The sequence below is a fragment of the Cheilinus undulatus genome, linkage group 13 (assembly GCF_018320785.1).
Source record: "Cheilinus undulatus linkage group 13, ASM1832078v1, whole genome shotgun sequence".
Taxonomy (NCBI): domain Eukaryota; kingdom Metazoa; phylum Chordata; class Actinopteri; order Labriformes; family Labridae; genus Cheilinus; species Cheilinus undulatus.
In genome coordinates this window covers 36335260-36355773 of record NC_054877.1, presented here as the reverse complement: position 1 = coordinate 36355773, position 20514 = coordinate 36335260, and the positions used below count along the sequence as shown (strand labels likewise).

At 37.4% G+C, this 20514-nt stretch overlaps 1 protein-coding gene across 2 annotated transcripts; it reads right to left on the bottom strand.

The window, feature by feature from the left end:
* Positions 1 to 2015: 2015 nt before the first annotated feature.
* Positions 2016 to 19976, bottom strand: pgap6 (post-glycosylphosphatidylinositol attachment to proteins 6). Of its 2 annotated transcripts, XM_041804293.1 has the most exons (14): positions 19815 to 19976; positions 18028 to 18211; positions 17661 to 17862; positions 16884 to 17011; positions 13604 to 13872; positions 13149 to 13495; positions 10472 to 10568; positions 10140 to 10254; positions 9016 to 9158; positions 8675 to 8853; positions 6625 to 6771; positions 6399 to 6515; positions 4324 to 4682; positions 2016 to 3690 (listed from the first exon to the last, which is right to left on the bottom strand). In XM_041804293.1, the coding sequence occupies exons 1-13, from the start codon at positions 19876 to 19878 to the stop codon at positions 4353 to 4355; spliced, it is 2322 nt and encodes a 773-aa protein (XP_041660227.1). In that variant the 5' UTR covers positions 19879 to 19976; the 3' UTR covers positions 2016 to 3690; positions 4324 to 4352. The 2 variants fall into 2 exon arrangements, with proteins under 2 accessions (XP_041660227.1, XP_041660226.1); XM_041804292.1 differs by having other exon boundaries at positions 2016 to 4682.
* Positions 19977 to 20514: the final 538 nt, after the last annotated feature.

Genomic DNA, 20514 nt, shown 5'->3' with positions numbered 1-20514 from the left:
TTTCTTGTCCCAAAAAAACTAATTTAATGTATTATAAGTCACATTCATCTGGGAAGTCCAGACAAAAATAAATCCTCTTTTAAGTAAGTCAAAGCAAATATGGCCTACCTTAAAGTTTACTTGTGGATGCTGAAAAGGAGGCTCTGGCAGATTGTGGAACCTCAGATTCAGGAGGAACAATGCAGAATCCGTCCTGGCTGTGTGACAGTGGACCAGGACTTTACCCTTGCAGGACTTCTTTAGGGAGCGTGGGAGTGCAGATTTGTCAGCTGCACACTGCAATGAATGGATGTTCTTCAGACTGCACGACATTCAGCTGGCATTTATATTTAGAAAAATGAACTGATCAGTTCACAGTTCACCAAAAACAGGCTCTGCTCAGCTGATCCAACTCAAAAGTCTGGCATCAAATTAGACCAAGTTGAACCAGCTTCCAGACAACACTGATTTTTTTTTTTTTTTTTTTTTTTTTTTGAGAATGTCCTCATCGTTCCAGATGTGATGTCTATGTGTGGTGAGAGGTTACGTTTAACCTAGGGCTGCCAAAAGATTCAAATGTTTGATTGCGATTTAACTCAAAATAGCTGTGTTTCCAACAGCTTAAATGTACGAAAGAATGCCTTGTTTCAATTAGAACTGTTAAATGCCTTAAATCTTACCTTTGGCATTGAAAAAGAAGCTTTTGAAAATGTGCGAGTTCAGTGAAATGTGTCAACCTGGCACACAGACATCTTGGAAGTGATGCTTTGGAAACATAAAATCACACGGTCTGTCACATGACCGGCCGGATGTTCATTAGGTGTTATGTGGGGACTTCATGATTTAAAAATCAAAAATGAAGATTTACAAAGAAAGTGATGGAACATTAAATATTGTGTGACACCCGTGTCACAGTGGGTTCTTAGGGGTTAAAATTGTGCTGCTGTTGCTAAAAGCACATTAGCCAGCTAGTGGATGCTAACATTAGCTTGTGCGCCAGCATGCTAACAGAACAATATCTGCTACAACACCTTTAATAGCATTGTGATAGTGCTAAGAGTCAATTGTTCCAAACTCAATATTTGGATGATTTTTAGTTTGCCATTAGTAATGCATTTCACTCAATATTTTCACTCACTATTGAATTCTTTTAACTTGCATTTTATGTTAACATTTTTTTGCTTAAGAAAGAAACAAATTTATTTTGCCTTAAATGCCCTTGTGTCGATTAAAATTGTGCTGCTGTTGCTAACATGCTAACAGAACTGTATCTGCTACAACACCTATATAGCATTGTGATGATGTTAAGAGTCAATTATTCCACACTCAATATTTGGATGGTTTTGAGTGTGCCAGTGGTATAATTTATTTGAGTATACTTCTTAGTGTGAATGCACTTTGCACATGTATGAACTCAAAGTACCTACTAAGTATTTTAATTAGGGACGTTCCAACTATTGTTAAGAAAACATTTCCTGTCTTTCACAAGCCTCTTTTTAGGCGAGTTAAAAGGAGACAGCATTAACATCAGACTGTAAAAATGCTAAATGTTTAAAGGGATCTGCTTTATGAACTTAGCATGGACTTTTAAAACGTAGGGCATTTAGTTCTTAAAAGTCACTTGCATATGGGAAATGCTTTACTTAAGGGATTATAACCCAGCATGTTTCAGCTTCTACTGTTTTTATTATCAGATAAACAATGAGCAGTCCGTCCTGATGTTGTGATTGTAGCACTGATCTGTGTCAGCTGTGTTCAACCTGACTGCTCATCAAATTTACTAATGGAGGTTAGCTACATACAAGCAAATATATTTACACACACATCCCCCCACACACAAACATTGGGGGTTAATGTGTATTTCTACACAGTGAGCACTTTCTGTATTTCCAAGGATTATGATAATCCTCTTCCCTCCATTTCCACATCCTCTCTTGGTGTCTGAGATTGTGTTTGTGAGTGCTTGAGTAAAGAAAAACCATTTCAAAAATAAACTAAGAAGCATTCATCTTTATACAACAGATTTATTTTGGTAGACTAAATGCCGTTTGGGTTTTTTCAGAGATTAAAAAGTGTCCGACCAGTACAAGAAGTAAAATCCCATTTTACAACAAGTAATACATTTCTCTATGTATTGAACTCTACAGTCTGCTGTATATGTTGTAGTGGTCAAAACAAAATTTAACAACAAAATTAAATTATTCACACTTAACACAGGGAAAACAGAATACACAACAAAGAAAGGCTGTGTAAGTGAGACATAGTTGTTCAACTTGATCCAGTGCAAAATCACAAAGAATGAAAATCTGATTTATGAGGGGACACTAAATAATAATAGGCAGCATATTTCACTAAATAAAATTAAATAAAGTAAATATAATACAACACAAAACAAATAATCATACAGTACATATTGAGAGTCAGTGAGCGTAATTTTTACGATCCACTGCTATGCAGAAGTGGACAATTATGCATCGATGCAATGACAGAACATTACTGATTATTACAAACTGATGCAGCTCATGGATGTTCTGGACACAGCTGGTCCTATATAAGTGATTTATTTTGAGTCACAACATAAAGACATCCATGTTCACATATATTCCTAAAGCATTTTCTTTGTGATAAAAAAGGGAGGTCACATTTATCTAACTGCCTGTCTTCATTGATAAAAACATATCCAGGCGCACTGAGAAAAAAAATGAGGATGCAGCCCATCGTAAAGCAACATGAGACTGAATCAAATAATTGACAGTATGATCGTAATCTAATGGTGAGACCAGTAAAGATGAACAGCCCAAACACACAGACAGAAGGAGGAGGCACTAGACACAGTAATCTGAATATTATACATTCATAAAGTGCACATTCACGCTCATGTGGGCTATGTACATTACATAGTGAATCAGATTTTTTATTATAAAAGTGCGTCAGTATAAATATTGGAAAAAGGTAAGAGGTGATAAGGTTTAATGGATGAAGAGGACAAGCCTTTTTGTAAATCTATACATGAGCAAAACCTAAAAAGTCCAGTGTACCAAGATGCTGAACAAGAGGCACCCTATACACCAAAAAATAAAGTTTAAATACAGCTGGCCATTGGTTGATAATCTCCTCTTTACATATATGAACCACCAGATGAATATAATGGGAAGGCATTTAGAAAAACGAACAGTTTTTAAATAATTTCTAATAATGTTTTTCATTGATTTCCTTAGATGTTCGGCACTATACTCTACAATTTGAAGACAACAAAGTTTAAAGGTTCCTCTGATGATGATGATAATGATGATGATGAAGGCCGCATTATATGATTGAAAGTATCAGATAAAGGCAAGAAAGCAGAGTCTGACTTTTTGCTGTAATTTAAAGGTTGTTGAAATGATTACAGAAATAAACCAAGTTTAAAAATAACTCTTTTTAAAAGGCTTGAGGAAAAAAAATCAAGGGCACAAGAGTAAGGAACACCTACCATAAATATGATACAGAACAGTGATTCTCAACCTGGGGTCCTGACCCCATTGGGGTTGTGCAATAACTTCTGAGGGTCACCATGTAATTGCTGAGAAATAAAACACACTTTTAAAGGACATATCAGTATTCTTTGAAAGCTATTTCAAACTGGCAGCTGCATGATGACTCACTCAAACCATCTTGGGATTCCCTCTCTCTTGTGACCGGCACTTCCCTTAGTGGTCATTTATTTTCCGTCTGTCAATTACAACAGGAAAAGGAGAAGAAATAGGGTCAATAGTTGTATTTACAACCACTAAAAGGAAGAAGGCAGAGAAATCTCTCTGCTTCAGCAGTGAGGACAGGGTTGCAAACACCAATGATATTATTCTTGGGTGTTGTGAATCAGAAAGATTGAGAATCACTGGTATATAAGACTGAGTATAGGCTGAATATAAAGATTCAAAAGTGTTACACAAAGTGCTTAATATTCCCTATGAATATTTTTATACATGTTCTCACTATTCTGGTAAAATATTTACAGATGCAGTTATGTACAAACTCTTGGTCATGAGGTAAAAGGTGGTTTTTCTTTCCAAAACAGGTGCAACAGACCACCTTAGAGGTTTCAGCAGGTTTGATTTGGGCATTTCTGTGTTTGAAAGGATGTCTGCAAACCGATTTTTACAGCTATTTCAATATTATTATATCTTTTTCATTCTAAGGTTTAAACCTTTATGATAAAGGTAGAACCACAGAGGATATAGGTGTATATTTGATCTAAAAGAAGACATATTTGAAGATATTCTCAACCCTGTGCAGACACCCCATGTTTGTCTTTTTCTGTACTGTGAATGTCTTCAAGCTTTATAACAATCAAGGTCTGCTCACTCTGCTTCCTCACAGCCTCCCTTCTTCTCCTATGTGACAGTGTAAAGTTCATCCTTGTTGCTCTCACAGAGCGTGTACCCACAGACCCGGGGTCTCCAGCTCCAGCTCCACGTCCAGCTCCAGCCTCTGCTCCATCCAAACGCCTCCCTGTTCTTCTCCTTTGGCGGCAGCAGGAACACCACGCAGGTCGCCACCAGGATGTGCCACAGAGAGTGTGTGTAATAGTAGTTGTCCTCAGTCTCGGCAAAAATGTACAAACATACACCAATAAGAGCACAGAGAGCCCCGGGGATCAGGAAGAGGACCCAGCGCTGCCAGGAAGGAGGGTAACAGTGCCGCCGTTGCACACCTCGGTACACCTGTAATCCAAAAGAACAGCAGGAAGTTCAGTCTCACTACTGGGCTTTAGTTTATGTGCCAATTCTGACTACAAAGACTTTTGTTCTAAAACCTCCCTGTTAATATTGTAAAAATCTTCTATGGTTTGATACTTTTTTAATCTTTTATTTGTTATCGTCAGTGCACAGTGACAAACATGCCTGTCAAACTAGCTGGGACGGTTAATTCTGCTTTAGAAGTCGATGTTTAACCTTACAAAGAAGATGGATTGGCCAGATTCCATGTCTGTCATCAAGCAAATCCATCTTCCAAAGCTCCAATCTGAAATGAAAGCTTTTTATGACAGAAAAGATGTTTTGCTCTTATCCCGCCCTGCTTTGACATGAGTTTGCCATAGTTACGGGGTGGTTTAGTTGTACTGTATGCTGGTATATACAATGGCTGCTGCTGGTGTAGCAAATAGCTTAGATGTAAATGTAGTGTAGCAGCAGTTGTATCTAACTGTGCCATGTTTCTTTAGTAAAACAAGAGGAAAGAGCCAGCCTCGGCATGTGTTTTATCCAAGCTCCGATGTTTGAAAAACTACAGCAGCACTTGCCTGTAGAGCCCCGGTTACTGTTGGAACTGAGAATGCTTACTACCTCATTTTGTCTTGCCACTGTGATTGGCCCATATTGAATGTGACAGACAGATGTTCATCCAATCACCTTCTGAGAATTTCTCCCCAAACACAATGGCGTATTAACCTGACACGCCGGATGGATGTGTGAAACACATCCATCCGGTAAACCTGTGGTACATAGGGTTGAGGACAGGGCAGAGGCTTTGAAAAAAAACTCAGAGGGTGATTGGATGAACGTTCTGTCAGTCACATCTTTACGGGTCAATCAAAACAACAAAACACATGACACAGACGCTACCAAGGTGCGCCCCTACCGAGGGAGTAAACGAACCATGGCAACTGTGGTCGTGTGAGTACATGACTTGTCATTTTTGAAAAGAAAACAACTCAGTGCTATTCTTTGTTCTTCTTTTAACAAAGAAATGTTGTCAAGTCCTAATAAAACTGGTGCTTTAGCAGCATCCACGCTAATGTCTTCCACCATAACCGCACCGGCCTTTTGTTCCTGCTTGCTTACGCCACAACTCCGCCATGCCTGTAAGCACTGCCCCTTGTCGCTGATTGGTCCTGTCACTTTGTAACCGGGCCCAAGCGGTTCAGGCAGGAGCTTTGCAAGATGGATTTGCCAGTGAGAAACACTGAAATGGGCGTATCCATCTGCTTTGCAAGGTAAATGGTGTACAGGAGGTTTCCCAAATGTTGTGAAATATACCCATGCATTTTTCTGGTCACTAAAATTATAAATGATCTAACACTTGGTGCCTAGGACTGAGGTATTTGATGCTGTGGTATCAAAACAAACATAATGATTATTATTTTAAAGTTTAAAGTTCTCATAGTGTGATATTCATACTCCCTATAAAACGGTGGCAGATGAGGACTAATGTATTACAAAATCCCAAAAGAGTTACAATAGAAGACAAAGGCTGCAGGTGTAAAACAATGCAATTGCAAAACATACATGTATCTCTCTATAATGAAAAAAAAAGTGGTGATGATAAAATCACATTCAGTAAAAAAACCATCCCCAAAAAACCCCTCCACAGTAAACAACAAAATTCTTGCAGCACATCTGCCCTGTTTGGTTTCTGTGATATCCTGGTGAATTTCTTACCCAGGCAGAGACCATAAACATGATGGCACAGAGGACTGGACCCAGCAGGTTCCACAGTCCTTTACGATCCAGCTGCATCGACATGGCGATCAGCAGAGCCCCGAGCATGAACAGAGTCTGTTAAAAGACAACATTAAATCAGGCTTAACACTAAACATGTTGATTTATCCTGGGTCAAAGTGTTAGAAATGCATTTCAGAAAAACAGATGGCAGTCACTGTCTCACATATTTGAATGTGTCTTTTATGCGAGCCATGCACAGGATGGTGACCCAGATGGAACAGACGGACCCCAGGAAGTCACAGTACTGCAGGGTATCGTAGTCCATTATACACATCACAGCTACACCTGGCTGGTCACAGGCATGGTAGAACTACACAAGGACAGAGAAAAACAGAAGAGGAATCACTTAGGATGATGCCAAATGCTCCATCCCTCTTTTCAATAACAGCAGAAAGAAACACACATAGTATGCAGCATTTCAGCATGTTGCTTTGTCCCTTTGTCATTTTGTTTTGATATCTTGTGTAAACACTTGTTTTTTAAAGGTTACATTTTAATAAAATCTCATTTAAAAAATGTCTTTATTTATATAGGATAGCTGAGGAGGGACAGGAAATTTGGAGAGAGTCGGGGGAAGGCATATATCAAACAGCACAAAGACTGGGAATCAATCCTGCAACCAGTGCGTTGAGGACTATAGCCTCTGTATATGGGCACCTGCTCTAGCCACTGAGCTAAACCGGCACTCTTGCGTAAACACTTTCCCTTCCTTGTTGTGGAATAGTGCCAAGCACATAGGCCTCGTTTTGATTATAGTGGCAAACAGAGAGATATTTCTAGAGCGGCCCGTCTAGTAAATGTTGGGACTCAAAATCTGCTCATTACAAAAATGTAAACTATAAAAAATCACACAGGAGAGCTCTACCAAGTATAGGTTGCCCCTCTGTTATTTGGGATGTTTGCTCTGTTGCATCTTTTTCTTTTATTTTGGCTGACAAAATCAGTTTATGAAGTTTAAAGTCTTGCAAAACACCAACATAAAAAGGGCCCTCTTGCATTGTTTAAACCAATTTATCTGAACCTTTACACAAGAAGTTTTTTGGTGGGTTGTGGGTAAAAGCACAGGAAATGGCATCATAGCATTTCATTAAGATTTGACCAACTCTACATCCACTGTTGCATAACCTATGAGCAAGTTGCACCACGAATGACTGGGTGAATGGCAGCAGGTGTAAAGTAAACGCTGTCTACTCAAGTAGTTAATAAAGATTGTCATCAGAGCAATGGCCAGTGCTGGGCAGTAGCATCACTAAGAATAGGGTTGTTAGTAGCTTAACTACATTTTTCAGTAGCTTTGTAGTATCGCTATTATTTTCGGAATCAAATAGCTTTTCAGTACCTTAGCTTTCAGTAGCTTTTCTGATATTTTTGTGGTACTGTCCAAAAAGCTAAATTTTCCTCCCAACAAAGTGGGAGAGCAGCAGAGCACGGCTGAGCTCTCGGTCACTGTCTAAAGTCAGACTTATAAGGATGAGTAAAAGACAACAGCCGACACTCGGACATGTCTACGAGACGGGCTGTTTACTCCGTACCTGAAGTTCACCACTATGAGTGCATCCTAGACTTTCATTTAATGAACGAACTTATAACCTCATTCCAGCTGGTACTGAGCGTCATGTCCATTTATTCCCAGGGAGCCCAAAAGTCTTTACAAGGGATCAGTCTACTACCTGGAACTGGTGCTTCCCTAATGTACAACTTCGTCTGCTATGAATATATGAGGTAAGCCTTGAAATATAAAGGAAGAGATTAAACTAAAAATGTATGGATATACTGATTTAAATGAGGATTTGATTACTCTATTGAATAACATTTATTGCATTTTTAATGTAGTTTTATCACCCTCTGTTTCTAGTTTTTTTTTTTTACTATTTAAATGTCTCTTATATCTTACATGTACATTTTGAAATGAAAACTACCTGTAAAAGATGCTTAATGTTTACACCCACAGTCTGAGTGTAAACATATTGATCCTTGTTATGAAAGGGAACATGCTGTACTTTAACTCTCCATGTTTAGCATTATAACACTCACACTGATTAAAAGTGTGATTTCTAAACCAAATAAATGCTTGGTGTTTGCTCAAGCTCATAATGAATCCTCCTTCTTACACAACTGCAATGTGAATGAGCAATACTCCAGAAACGCCTGAAATACTGTAAGTGTTGCAACATTAATGCAGAGGTGTACGTGTGCTACTGAATGACTGTTACCGTGGAGAAGAACATAGTGAAGAGGTAGACGGACGCCTCAGTGATGTACCACCGTCTGACGGCTACCACGATGGCGGGCAGGAAGGAGAGGTTACTGAGTGTGAGTAGAAGAGTCGCCGTCACCTGCCGTAGGTACGACTGAGCTGCTGAATCATCAGTGCAGCCCCAACCGCTCCTGCCTGAACACCCACACAATAAAACCAGATTAATTAATCATGAGGTTCATGAATTATTGATATCTGACGCAGTGCTGACTCATCATTATAGCCAAAGTTAAAAGAAAAAGTAGGAATTTATATAACAGTGACGTCAAATGTTATCTTTAAGTATGTGTGTCGTACCAGCCTTGCAGACACAGGCGGCGTACAGGTAACTGTAGGAGCGCAGCAGTCGACATTCACCGTACATCCCACAGTCCTCCACACAGGCACTGACAGACACCTCAGGGACCACAGACACCACTGACGTGTTCCCACAGTCACTGCTGCAACAAGAAAATACACATTTACATGAGTAAAAGCAACACTCCCACAATGCCAACATTCTCTCTCATTTTCAACTATGAAAACAGATCACATTTTTCCCAACATGTGACGTTTTCTGCCTGGTAAAAATAAACTTTGATACAACAGTTAGGTGGGCTACATGCCAGCATTAGATTGACTAGACACAACAGATAAAAATAACCTACTGACATCAGTTCATGCCACATTTTTTGTCCTAACTGATGGTTGCCAACAGGGCCTATTCCATCTATACCAATGTTAAACTGAGGCCAGTGAGGCCTGCAGTTCTTTGGATGTTGTTCTGGGTTCTTTTGTGACCTCCTGGATGAGTTGCCATTGCACTCTTGGAGTAATTTTGGTTGGCGGACCAATCCTGGGAAGGTTCACCACAGTTAACTCATGATTCAACAAGGGGGGGATTACTTTTTTTACATAGGGCCAGATAGGTTTTGATTTGGTTCCCTTAATAAATAAAATCCTCATTTATAAACTGTATTTTGTATTTACTTGGGTTGTCTTTGTGAGATATTAAAATTGTTTTGATGATCTGAAACATTTAAGTGTGATAAATATGCAAAAACATCAGGATTCAGAAAAGGGGCAAATACTTTTCACGGCACTGTATAGTGAGTTTGTTACAGTCAAACAAACCAGTTAAAATCATACCATATGGAAAAAACAAACATACTACCCAGCTTGTTTGCCTGCATTTCTCTTTTAGTAAATGTGTTAGTGTGATGTGTGCTGGCACAGACAATTAACAACAATATCCACAGTGTACACATTACAAAGCCTAAAGATCTAATTCATGTTTGTGATTGTGTTGGGGTGTGGATGTGTATATTACAAAATCCTGAGTTGACTGTTGACCTTTGACTGAGGATGTAGAAGGACAAAGCCTTGCTTATTTGACAAAAATAATCACAAAAACTTCAAATAGACTGGAGTTTGTGTTCTACCTGTTGCATGTGAGCTGCAGGGTGAGGTACCAGGTTGCTGATTGAGGGAAAGGCAGCCTGATCACAGTTTTAGGAACACTGACATTTACACCGACACCGTATCCTCCATACAAAGCTGCAGAAAAACACATGCAAACAAAAAAACAAACGGTTGAATCTGTTCAGTTTCAGGAGATTTAATCTGGTAGAATAACAGTTAGCTCTAGTGTATAAAATATTTTCTTAAACTTCATATTAATGAAGCACACTTTATGATATAGCAGTTACAGTTCTACATGTTAAGTGCATACATTTTATAATGTCAGTGGTTACTGTAGCTATATTTGACCTACCTGTGCGACAGGGCTGAGAATTGTTGAGTTCAAGGACTGGAGCCCAGGGAGAGAGACAAGCCACCACGCTGCTGCTGTTACCCAGAGTCACATTAGTCTAAACAAACAGAAAAAACACAAACAAATATGAGGAGCAAGTCAAAAACACCCACATACTAGGCCTGTTGAATTATTAATAGTTTTGGGAATAGTTGATGGATTTCAGTAGTTAATTGCATTTAATCACATTTTTAATCTCATATTTAAAAGTTCAATTTTTCATTCCAGAAAACTGTTTAAGGTCCATATTAATGTTAACAATTTTAACAATGTGAAGCTACTATAACCACTGTCTTCCATGGATATCAACTGAATGCAAGAAACATATTTAATGGTCTTAAATCTAAGACTTATTTCATGAATGGATGCTGCACGGATACACTAATGTGGCATGAAACCATTTCTCAGAGGAAAGAGAAAGCTTAAAGTGATTAACATGAGTAATATACTTATTTTAGTTATTTGAAAGTATAACATTGTTACACATGAAGAAACATACAGGAGTGACTCAAAAAAAAAGACTCACCACCATCTAATGTGGTGCCACAGGATTTGGTAATAATGTGCAATTGTGATTATACTTGACAGTATTGTGGTAATACATCAATGGTATCATGAGTCTACTTTCTTGGTTATCAAGGAAAATGAAGAGAATAATTACAGCTTTAAGCTTGTATTTCTCAACTCAAAACTTACAAATATTAAGTAACATAAAATACAAAACCAGTCTTTACAGAACTGCCATCAAAATAACTTAATATTTAAAGAATTTTTTTTCTGAAAATAAAGGGACTTCTAGAAAATCTAACAGTGGCACTATTGCAAACTTAAAGTTCTTTCTGCAGGCATTTTTCAACATTTCCAGTTCTACCTAAAACAAGAATAATTGCAGCCTTGTATGCACAGCCTGACACTGCAATTGCATTTAGATTAGCTGTGCAACACTAGCCCAATGATCCCCAGTTAATGCAGCAGCATGACCACCTGCACTTATCAGGAGTCTGGGTATTGTTGCTTTTTTCTTTGTGTAAGTAACCCAGTTAAGGTTAACAATCTAGCAATACATTTACTCAAAAACTGCTCTTTTAATGCTTTCTTTGTATAAATACTTTGTATTCAGCTCTGCCTTTAGCTCAGGGCACTGTACTTCCTGTTTGGATAAAATAGGGCGACTCCTGGTAGAAAAAATGATGTAAAATAAGTTAAAACTGAAAAAAGGAACTTCCTACAGATTGTGAAGTAATTGAAAATTGGTAAACAGAATACTAAAAAAGGGAAATAGTTGATATCACAGGGCATAGGTTACTTTTGACTTGTCCTCTGAGATGTCTGTGTGTTTTTTTTAAGTAAAGAGACATTCAAAAGCACTCAAAGGTCAGTATTATCCATCACTGGGAGCAGGGAGACACTATGGTGGCTTAACTACAGTGGACCTAAAGTGACAAAATGCATAGAGTGAATCTAATTTTAAAAGATACATTTTTTATTCGGGCCATAATTGCATCTTGATTAACACATTAGCTCTGACAGCTCTTTCACTAACACAACAGAAAGCACCTCCTCTGTTCACCTTGGAGATTTTTTCTCCTCTTATACAAATGGTTCCCACAAGGCTCTGTGCTGGGCCCCATCCTATTTTGGGGGGTCTAATTTGAGAAACCTACAAGCCTCTTACATAAAACAAAAATGGAGGTAACCTACAGCCTCTATATGACTGTTTTAACAATTTTAAGAAACAAAGATAAACATGGATGACCTTGAATTTACCAAATTTGAATGTGTGAGCATGTGTGGGCTAAAAGAACTAAGCACTTTTAGTCCTCTTACTTGTAGTGTGCATTCTTCAGGGAAGTCTTGATATTTATCTTGTTGATGCTTTTAATTTGATCAGTAGATCTTTTCTCTTGAAAGTCAAGCTTTTTTTCAGCTGAGACTAATAAACTAAGTTAAACTGTGTCTTCCTTCAAAGATTAAGAGAGGCTGATAAATGCATTTACTGTATGTCATCTAAACTTGACTATCGTAACTCATACATTGGCATGGACCATTTTCTGTCCAGAGTCTCCAGCTGGTCCAAAATGCAGTTGCCTGTCTCCTAACAGGCACAAATAAAGAGCGACTACATTACCCCAGTGTTGCTCTCTCTACACTGGCTCCCTGTTCACCACAGGATTTAATTCAAGATTTAATTTTAAGCTTTTAAAGCTCTTCATGGTGTGGCACCACCTTATTTATGTGAACTGCTTCGCGTTTGTGCTCCAGCCAGAGCACTGAGGTCTGCCAACCAGCAGCTCCTGAACATTTTAAATCATTGTTAAAAACGTATCTCTTCTCTTTAGCTTTTATTTCAAGATGAGACTGTTTAATCCCAACACATTTTATAGATTTTACTCTTGTGCCTACTATTACTTTATGATGTTCTAATCAAATTGATTTTACTATTTTAATGTTAGTCTATAATGATTTACACATAGTTTTTACTTTGTAAAGCACATTGGTTGACTCTGGCTGTTTTTAATGTCCTGTATAAATAAAGTTTAATTGAACTGTATTAAATTGAAAACAAAAATCTATCAAAACAAACAGGTTTTACCCAAACAATGCATGCATGTTGTTGCAGTACTGAATTAGTACTCACAGTGTTGAGTGTGAGCTGTAGGTTCAGTGTCCCACCAGTGGCCTGTGCATGCAGCGGGTACATGAGCAGAGAGGGGTGTGTGTTCGACACGCTAACGTTTGGTCCGTTGACAGGTGTGTATCGTAGCGACAGGATGTCCACCTCCTCGTACAGCACGGGGAAGCTCCACACACAGGCTGAGGGCAACAATGGTGTCAATAGAGCTATTGATTTGTTACCAAAACCGTCTGGGTCTGTGTCTAGTGAGCTGTTCCCTGCTGATGTTGAGTTGCTATAGCTGCTGTTGCCACGGAGCTTGCTGATGTTATCGTCTGCTGTGAGGCCGACACTTTTTGGCTTACATCCCACTGAGACAGAAAAGTAGATTAGGGAGAATACTCACAGGTAAGGGGTTAAAAAACTTTGGCATAACATGTGAAACTTAGGTAGGAAGTAATGAGCATTTTAATGTTCACCTGTGCAGTCTGAGACAATGTTAAAGGTCACAGTGCGGTTGTCCTGGTTGCTCTCCACGACAACTCGTAACCAAGTGTCCCATGGAGGGTTTGAAAGCACAGCAGAGCAGCTGATCCCTGAGCAGTTCACTGTGACTGGGCTATGCAGAGGAGAAGAGGAGCCGAGCCTGAGGACGAGGGAGCAGTTTCTGTCGTCTGCTCCATCCTCTGAGGAGGAGCAGTCAGCCACAGAGACGGAGAGAGAGGAGGCAAACTCTGGAACATACAACCTGAGACAAACACAAATACAGTCATTGGATTTATGTAGACAGATGAGGAAAATAAAAGATACGATAAATGATTTAAGCACACAAAGTTAAACATGTACACGAAGGCTGCACCTTATTCAGAGGCTTAACATCATATGTGGTCAGTCATTCTATACAGAGACTAACCCCCTACTTAAAGTTAGTTAGTGTTTTGAAACTACAACTTCAATTCCAAAAAAGTTGGGACACTGTGTAAATGTAAATAACAACAAAATGCAATGATGCAAATATATATATAAAAAAACATAATTTATTCACAATAGAACATAAATAACAGATCCATGTAAAAACTGAGACATTTTGCCATTTCATGAAAAATATCATTTCATTTTGAATTTGAGCACTTCTTAAAAATGTTGGGACAGGGCAACGAAAGGTTGGAAAAGTAAGTTGTACTTATGAAAAACAGCTAGAGGAGCAATTTTGCAACTAATTGGGTTAATTGGCAACAGGTGAGTACCATGACTGGATATAAAAAAAGCATTTTAGAAAGGCAGAGTCTCTCAGAAGAAAAGATGTGCAGAGGTTCACCAAACTGCAAAAAAATGTCCACAAATAGTGGAACAATTTCAGAAAAATTTTCCTCAACATAAAATCATTGACTTTGCATATCCCACCATCTATTGTACATAAAATCATCAAAAGATTCAGAGAATCTGGAGAAATCTCTGCGCACAAGGGACAGAAAGAGCTAAGATTTGGTCATGAAATGGTAAAAGGCCTTAGTTTCAACATCTGATATGTTGCTTATGTTCTATTTTGAATAAAATATGGTTTTTATAAGGTTTGCAAATCAATGCATTTTATTTTTATTTACGTTTTACACAGCATCTCAGCTTTCGAATTGGGTTTGTATGTCATTAAATTCCAAAATAGGTATGAGTCTTTCAATATCCGCTTTCAGAGAAACCAGGGGAACCCAGTGTTTAAAAAAACTTGGCTTGCAGCACCCTGCACACAATAAAGAGTATTGAAGAGGCAATTATTTTTTAATTAAGTCTGATTAAAGTTCTCCTTTCTATTTTTATAAGCTGTTTTGTTTGTTTTGGGTGGAAGAAACCTGTGAGAGTAACATTATTGCTGAAAAAAATGCAACCTCGATTAAAATTTTATGCTAATGAAAATGATAAATGTTGAAATGGTTGATACATTGACCTGCAGAGGGCTTTTGATCCAGTAGATTACTGGCAATTATCAAGAAAAGTGGAGATGTATGGGATATGAGAGATGATTTATTCTTAGCTGGAAAGAATGATACTGTGCCAGGATTAAGGAAGATTACCTGTGGTGTACCCCAGGGATCAATGATTGGACCAATACTGCTCATACTTTATATCAATGATATCTGCAGTATTATTTATTATTTTAAAATCTGTAATGCTTGCAGATGATACATATTAATTTGTTATGGTAAGAATTAAAACAAATCTTTTGTGGGGTTGAAAAAGAGCTAGAAAAAGTCTAAAAAATTGGTTTGATGTTGACAGATTGTCTCTAAATGTCAAGAAAACTTAATTCATGTTTTTTTGTGAATCAGAATCGAATTGAAGTTCACAAAACCAAAAAAGTGTAATTTTGAAGAGTTTTTTTAGACCAAATTCATTGGGGTTGTGGTAAGTTAACATGGAAACAACATCTTAGCATATTAAAGAAAACGTTTCAAAGTCAGTAGCAATCCTCTAAGAAACAGAACATATATTTAATTATAAGGCCTTACATTTAATATATTATTCCTTTATTATTCCTAACATATCTTACTGTGTGGAGTTGTGGGGATCCTATCTTTAATACAACTATAAACTCAATAGTAATCGTGCAAAAACGAGCCACCAATAAGGCAGATTATTCTGTTCACACAGATCCACATTATAAAATGTTTTGACTCTGATACAAAATAATGTAAATCATGTTCTGAGCAAAATCAAAAACACTCCCAGACTCTGTATGAAATGTATTACTGATACAGTAAGGTTGATATGATTTAAGAGTTGTTTCTTAGCTTACTTTGCAAAAAGATAAATGAAAAAAAGATTTGTTTCTACTGCTGGACTTAAACTGTGGAATGATGCAGCTATAAATCTAAAAACATGCAATCTAATTTTGGCTTTCAAGAAAATGTTTTGTAAAGATATTTTTGAGGATTATTATTTTAGTGTATTTGATTTATCTGTTACTGTTTTCTTAAACTTGTGAAAGTTGGTGACCTAAACTGATAAGGCTGCAGGACAGGCTTTAATAAGCAGTTTGCTTGTGCCTATGCCTTTTCAGTCACTACTCTGTATATGGCCATTGACTTTAAATCTGTCTAGTGTAGACTTTTCTGATTTTGTGTTATGACTGAATAAAACTACTACTACTTATAAGTCATTTAAAATCTCAGTTTCTTGAGTTAATACAAAGCCATTGCTCCTGCACTCTGTGAACAAAAAAAACATCAATCAAAGATAGATCTATGATGACCAAAACTGACTAAAAGTAAGTTTAGTTTTCATCATGATGACTAAAACTAGACTAAAATGTAATTTAGTTTTCAACAGACATTCAAAATGCGTGATATTTCTCCACTGAGGGTAAATCTGTTAAAAACCAATGCATCTGTTTCTCGTCTGCCTCTCAGCTGTAGAAAGCAGGGACCCCAGGTTTCGCAGGGTACATAGAACACACTGACATGATTTTGTACCAGATTAAGGCAAGAAAATAAATGCTTGGACTAAAAGTAAAGACTAAAATGTGAGGACTTTTTATGGATTAAAATTAGACTAAAACTAAAAAGGGTAGAAATGACTAAAATATGACTAAAACTAAAAGATGTGATCAAATGACTAAGGATTAGACTAAAATTAAAAATAGCTGTCAAAATTAACACTGCAATACATATACTAAAATATAAAATGTAAATTGACTGAGGATCTACTTGATTGAATTCCCATGTTTGACTCTTAAGGTGCAGCCCCAGAGTATCCAGGTCTTACTTAAGGCGTGCAGGTTTGTCTGGGCCTGCAGTTTGCTGAAGGAGTGTGCCCTGCTGTAAAATGGGTGTGTCCACGGCCCTCCGGATTGACAACTGAGGCTGGAAGAAGTAGGAACACGATGGAAAGCCCTAACAGATAAAAACAGAAAATATTAATTCGTACTGGCACAAGGTTATCTTTAAATTTTCAGCCAAAGCTTGTGTTGACACTTTCAGACAGGTTTCAAACTGATAACAGTGATAAGTCAGTAGTGAGAACAGGAAAACAAAACATGACCGAAAATAAAAGCAGGGGTATAAGATAAACCTAAACAGAAAAAAGGCGAAGAAGAATAAGTTGCCAGCAGCTTTCGTGCTTTAAAAATGAAGCCGGGAAAATGAAAGCAGCAGGAAAATGCAGTTTGGCTACTTCTATTCACCTCTCCTGCTAGACAGGTCAGAGTAAAAAAAAATCACAGGGAGAGTGATTACAACTCTGGCATTTCATCGTGGCATTAAATGACAAAGCAACAGTTCCCAAACTTACATTACAGATATGTAAAGTTAGGGTTCGGCAAATATTTCCCACAACCATGACACAAAATGATGAAACAAATGGTGTTAAATGTTACTTAAAACTGTCTTTAGAGGATATAAGCTATTTTTATATGCAAAATGTTTGTTTGCATTAGCACAGAGCAACTGTCTGGTAATGGGACCTGGGAAAAAAATGTGAAAATCACAACAATCCTAAGAGACAGACAGAAGCATGTGCTGTAAATAAAAGCTAAAGACAAACCTTCTGCTCAATGCGCCCATCATCTTCAGGTAAATGGGCAGCAATGTACCAATGACCTGGAGCAGGACTGGAGAGGTTAAAGGTCGTGGAGCTATGCGATATCACAGGCAGGATCAAAGACAGACCAGGACTCCACAGCGTTGCGTTAGGAAACACAGAACCTGTGGGGTTTATAACTGGAGGGGCACCCCATCGTATATGGCTATGAAAGGAGAGAAAATAAGATTAAAAGACAAATAAAAACAAATGTAAGTGGAGAATTTCATCTGGGTAACTGATGGTGTGCTTGACTGTGGTAACTAGATCTCTCAAAAACAAGAGAAATCAAACAAGGAGAGGAGGGATTGTGCTGAACTGTGAGCCTTACATGGTGACGTTGTGTTGCCCACAGTAGAAGTTGTGGCCTTTGGTGACAGAGAACAGCCATCGAGCGATGGCCGTTTCCTCCGGTATATGAAACCTCTGCAGCCTCACGTTGCCGTACCAGCCATACTTTGACAGCTTCTGAGCTGGCTTGGACGAGAGCTCAGACACAAACGTCACCTGTGCATCTGAAAGGAGCAAGACTTTGGTGAGTCTGTGTAAAAATACCAACCTCTGTGCTTGTAGTTCAGCTTAGAGCTCAGACTTTTTGTATACAAGTTAATGAATCAATTAATTTGTGGTTGAGTTTAAAAAAGGTCAGAAAAATGTTAACCAGTGTTTGAAAGCTAAAAAAAACTTCATTAAATATTTTGTTCTGTCTCTGAGCCTTTTATGTCTTTGCTGTTTAAAGGAGGAAGAAACCAGAAAAATATTAAAATTTAAAGATAAAGGAATCAGAGAAATCCCACATCTCACATCAGTTTACTGATTAAAAGAGGGTCACAATCACTGTCAGTTAATATTAGAGTTGGAAACTGATCAAATATTCTTTTAATCACAGCAAGTCTTGAAAAGACTCATAGTGGAGACGTGGGTTGCACATAAAGTTGTCAAAATGTTCAGTACTTTCAACATAATCTCCATAAATTCAACAAAAACCTTCATGTCTCCTGTCACTTTTTACGCTAAAGCTTCCAAGAGTGAAAGAAAGAGAGAACTGTGTAAACAGCACCATCATTGTGTAAAATGCTATTCACACGGTTTGCAGGACTTTGCCTGCAGTTTCTGGTGATTAAAAACAAGAGATTACTCAACACTGGGTGCCTTGGGCATTGATTCAAAGCATTCAGTCATATGTAGAACATTTTTCTACTTTTGTTTGTTAAAAATTCAAAAGATTAGGAATAAAAAAAAGAATATTAAATCTTACCACAATATTGGGAAGAAAAAAAAAGGTAATTAGATTATTTTCAAAAAATTAAAAATTAAAAAAGCAAAAAAAATCAGTTGTAAATATTGGCAGAAATTGCCAGACCTGCTGATGCAGATTTTTACCTTTTTAAGGCAAATTTCTGCAGATACTGATATCATACTGATAATATTGTGCATCCCAACTAAAAAGACCATATATACTTCAATGTATGTACAATATAATACTTAATACATTGTATGCAGAGTTTAAAGAAAATAAATAAAAGTTACTGTCGTTGTTTTTAGATTTCTGAATAGAAATCACTGATATTTTTCTTTTTTCCCAATTCGCTCAAAAAATGTTTGTGTTTCAGCATAACTGGAGAAGTAGCTAATGAAAAACAAGAGAAAATCGGCAAAGCGCTAAATTGTTCATGTTTTTTTTTAAATAAATGTGCGTCATTAAACTTGTAAAGATTACGGGAAATGAATCAAAAAGATCAGAATCAAAAGCTTTCCGGACTTCTAAAACTACCAATAAATAAGTCAATGCTTTCAGCCTACGACAGTTACACAACACACAGAATACAAACTATAATAAAATTATTACACTCAAATCAATGGACAAGAATGATAACTTCCCAGAATAACAACTGTTGCTATTTTAATAAGAAATTACCACCCTAACTTGAATATAATGTGAGGCTGTATGTTTAAAATCATACAAATGTGAACATACAGTTATCGTAGCCATGAAGACGCCAGGCAACCTGTCAGATGAACGATTGCCAAAGGTCTCATTATATCAGACTGAACGCAGTTAGCAAACATGCTAACATCACTCACTGAGATTTCGACCCTCATATTAAAAATACTCACCGTCTCCTAAAGTCCAGGCCGTCAGGACGACAAAAAGGAGACAACGAAGAAAACTAAAGTCCATTTTCCCTCTGAAAGCGACTGAAACATTACATCGTCCTTTATCCACCTGTAATGTCAAATAAATCTACCGCGGGGAAATCATTTCTACCTGCACCACATTTCCGGGTTTTCATGTAAATACATGACGTCAGCAGTGTCATTGAGTGCTGCCTTTGTGGTCCATCGGAAAGACAACGGTGTACATTCAGAGGTACCGTACTGGCATTTTCTTCAAAAGTTGCGTTATTTACAGGTAGAGAACGTTCGGATATTGTAATATTGACATATACATTATACTTTTAATACAAATACCATAGATTATACTTAAATTATAAAGAATAAGAACTGGTTCTCAAAAAAGACTCGTCTATCTGTTGTAATTTCATAAAAAACAGACTACATAAAGGCATCAATTTAATAAACATGAAATGCATGCATGAAGTGCATTTCTTTTTGGTGTCCAAATGTTTTATTTCTCCTTGGAAAAATATCAGTTCACGGCATTTATCAATTTGTTCTATGAAATCTTATTTGTCTGAATACATTTTCAGTATATTTGAATAATATATTTCCTATCATATTTTAGCTACTCAAACCCTAAACATGTCAGGTGGTGAAACCATCTGAGTAAATGAACTGATTATTTACACTATTATAA

Excerpts from the sequence above, each read along its gene's own strand:
- pgap6 (XM_041804292.1), bottom strand. The coding sequence starts at position 19,878 with ATGGACTTTAGTTTTCTTCGTTGTCTCCTTTTTGTCGTCCTGACGGCC. Across the intron at positions 6,772-8,674 it reads TCACTATGTTCTTCTCCACG|TTCTACCATGCCTGTGACCA; the intron begins GTAACAGTCATT and ends GTCCTTGTGTAG. Across the intron at positions 6,516-6,624 it reads TAAAAGACACATTCAAATAT|ACTCTGTTCATGCTCGGGGC; the intron begins GTGAGACAGTGA and ends GTCTTTTAACAG.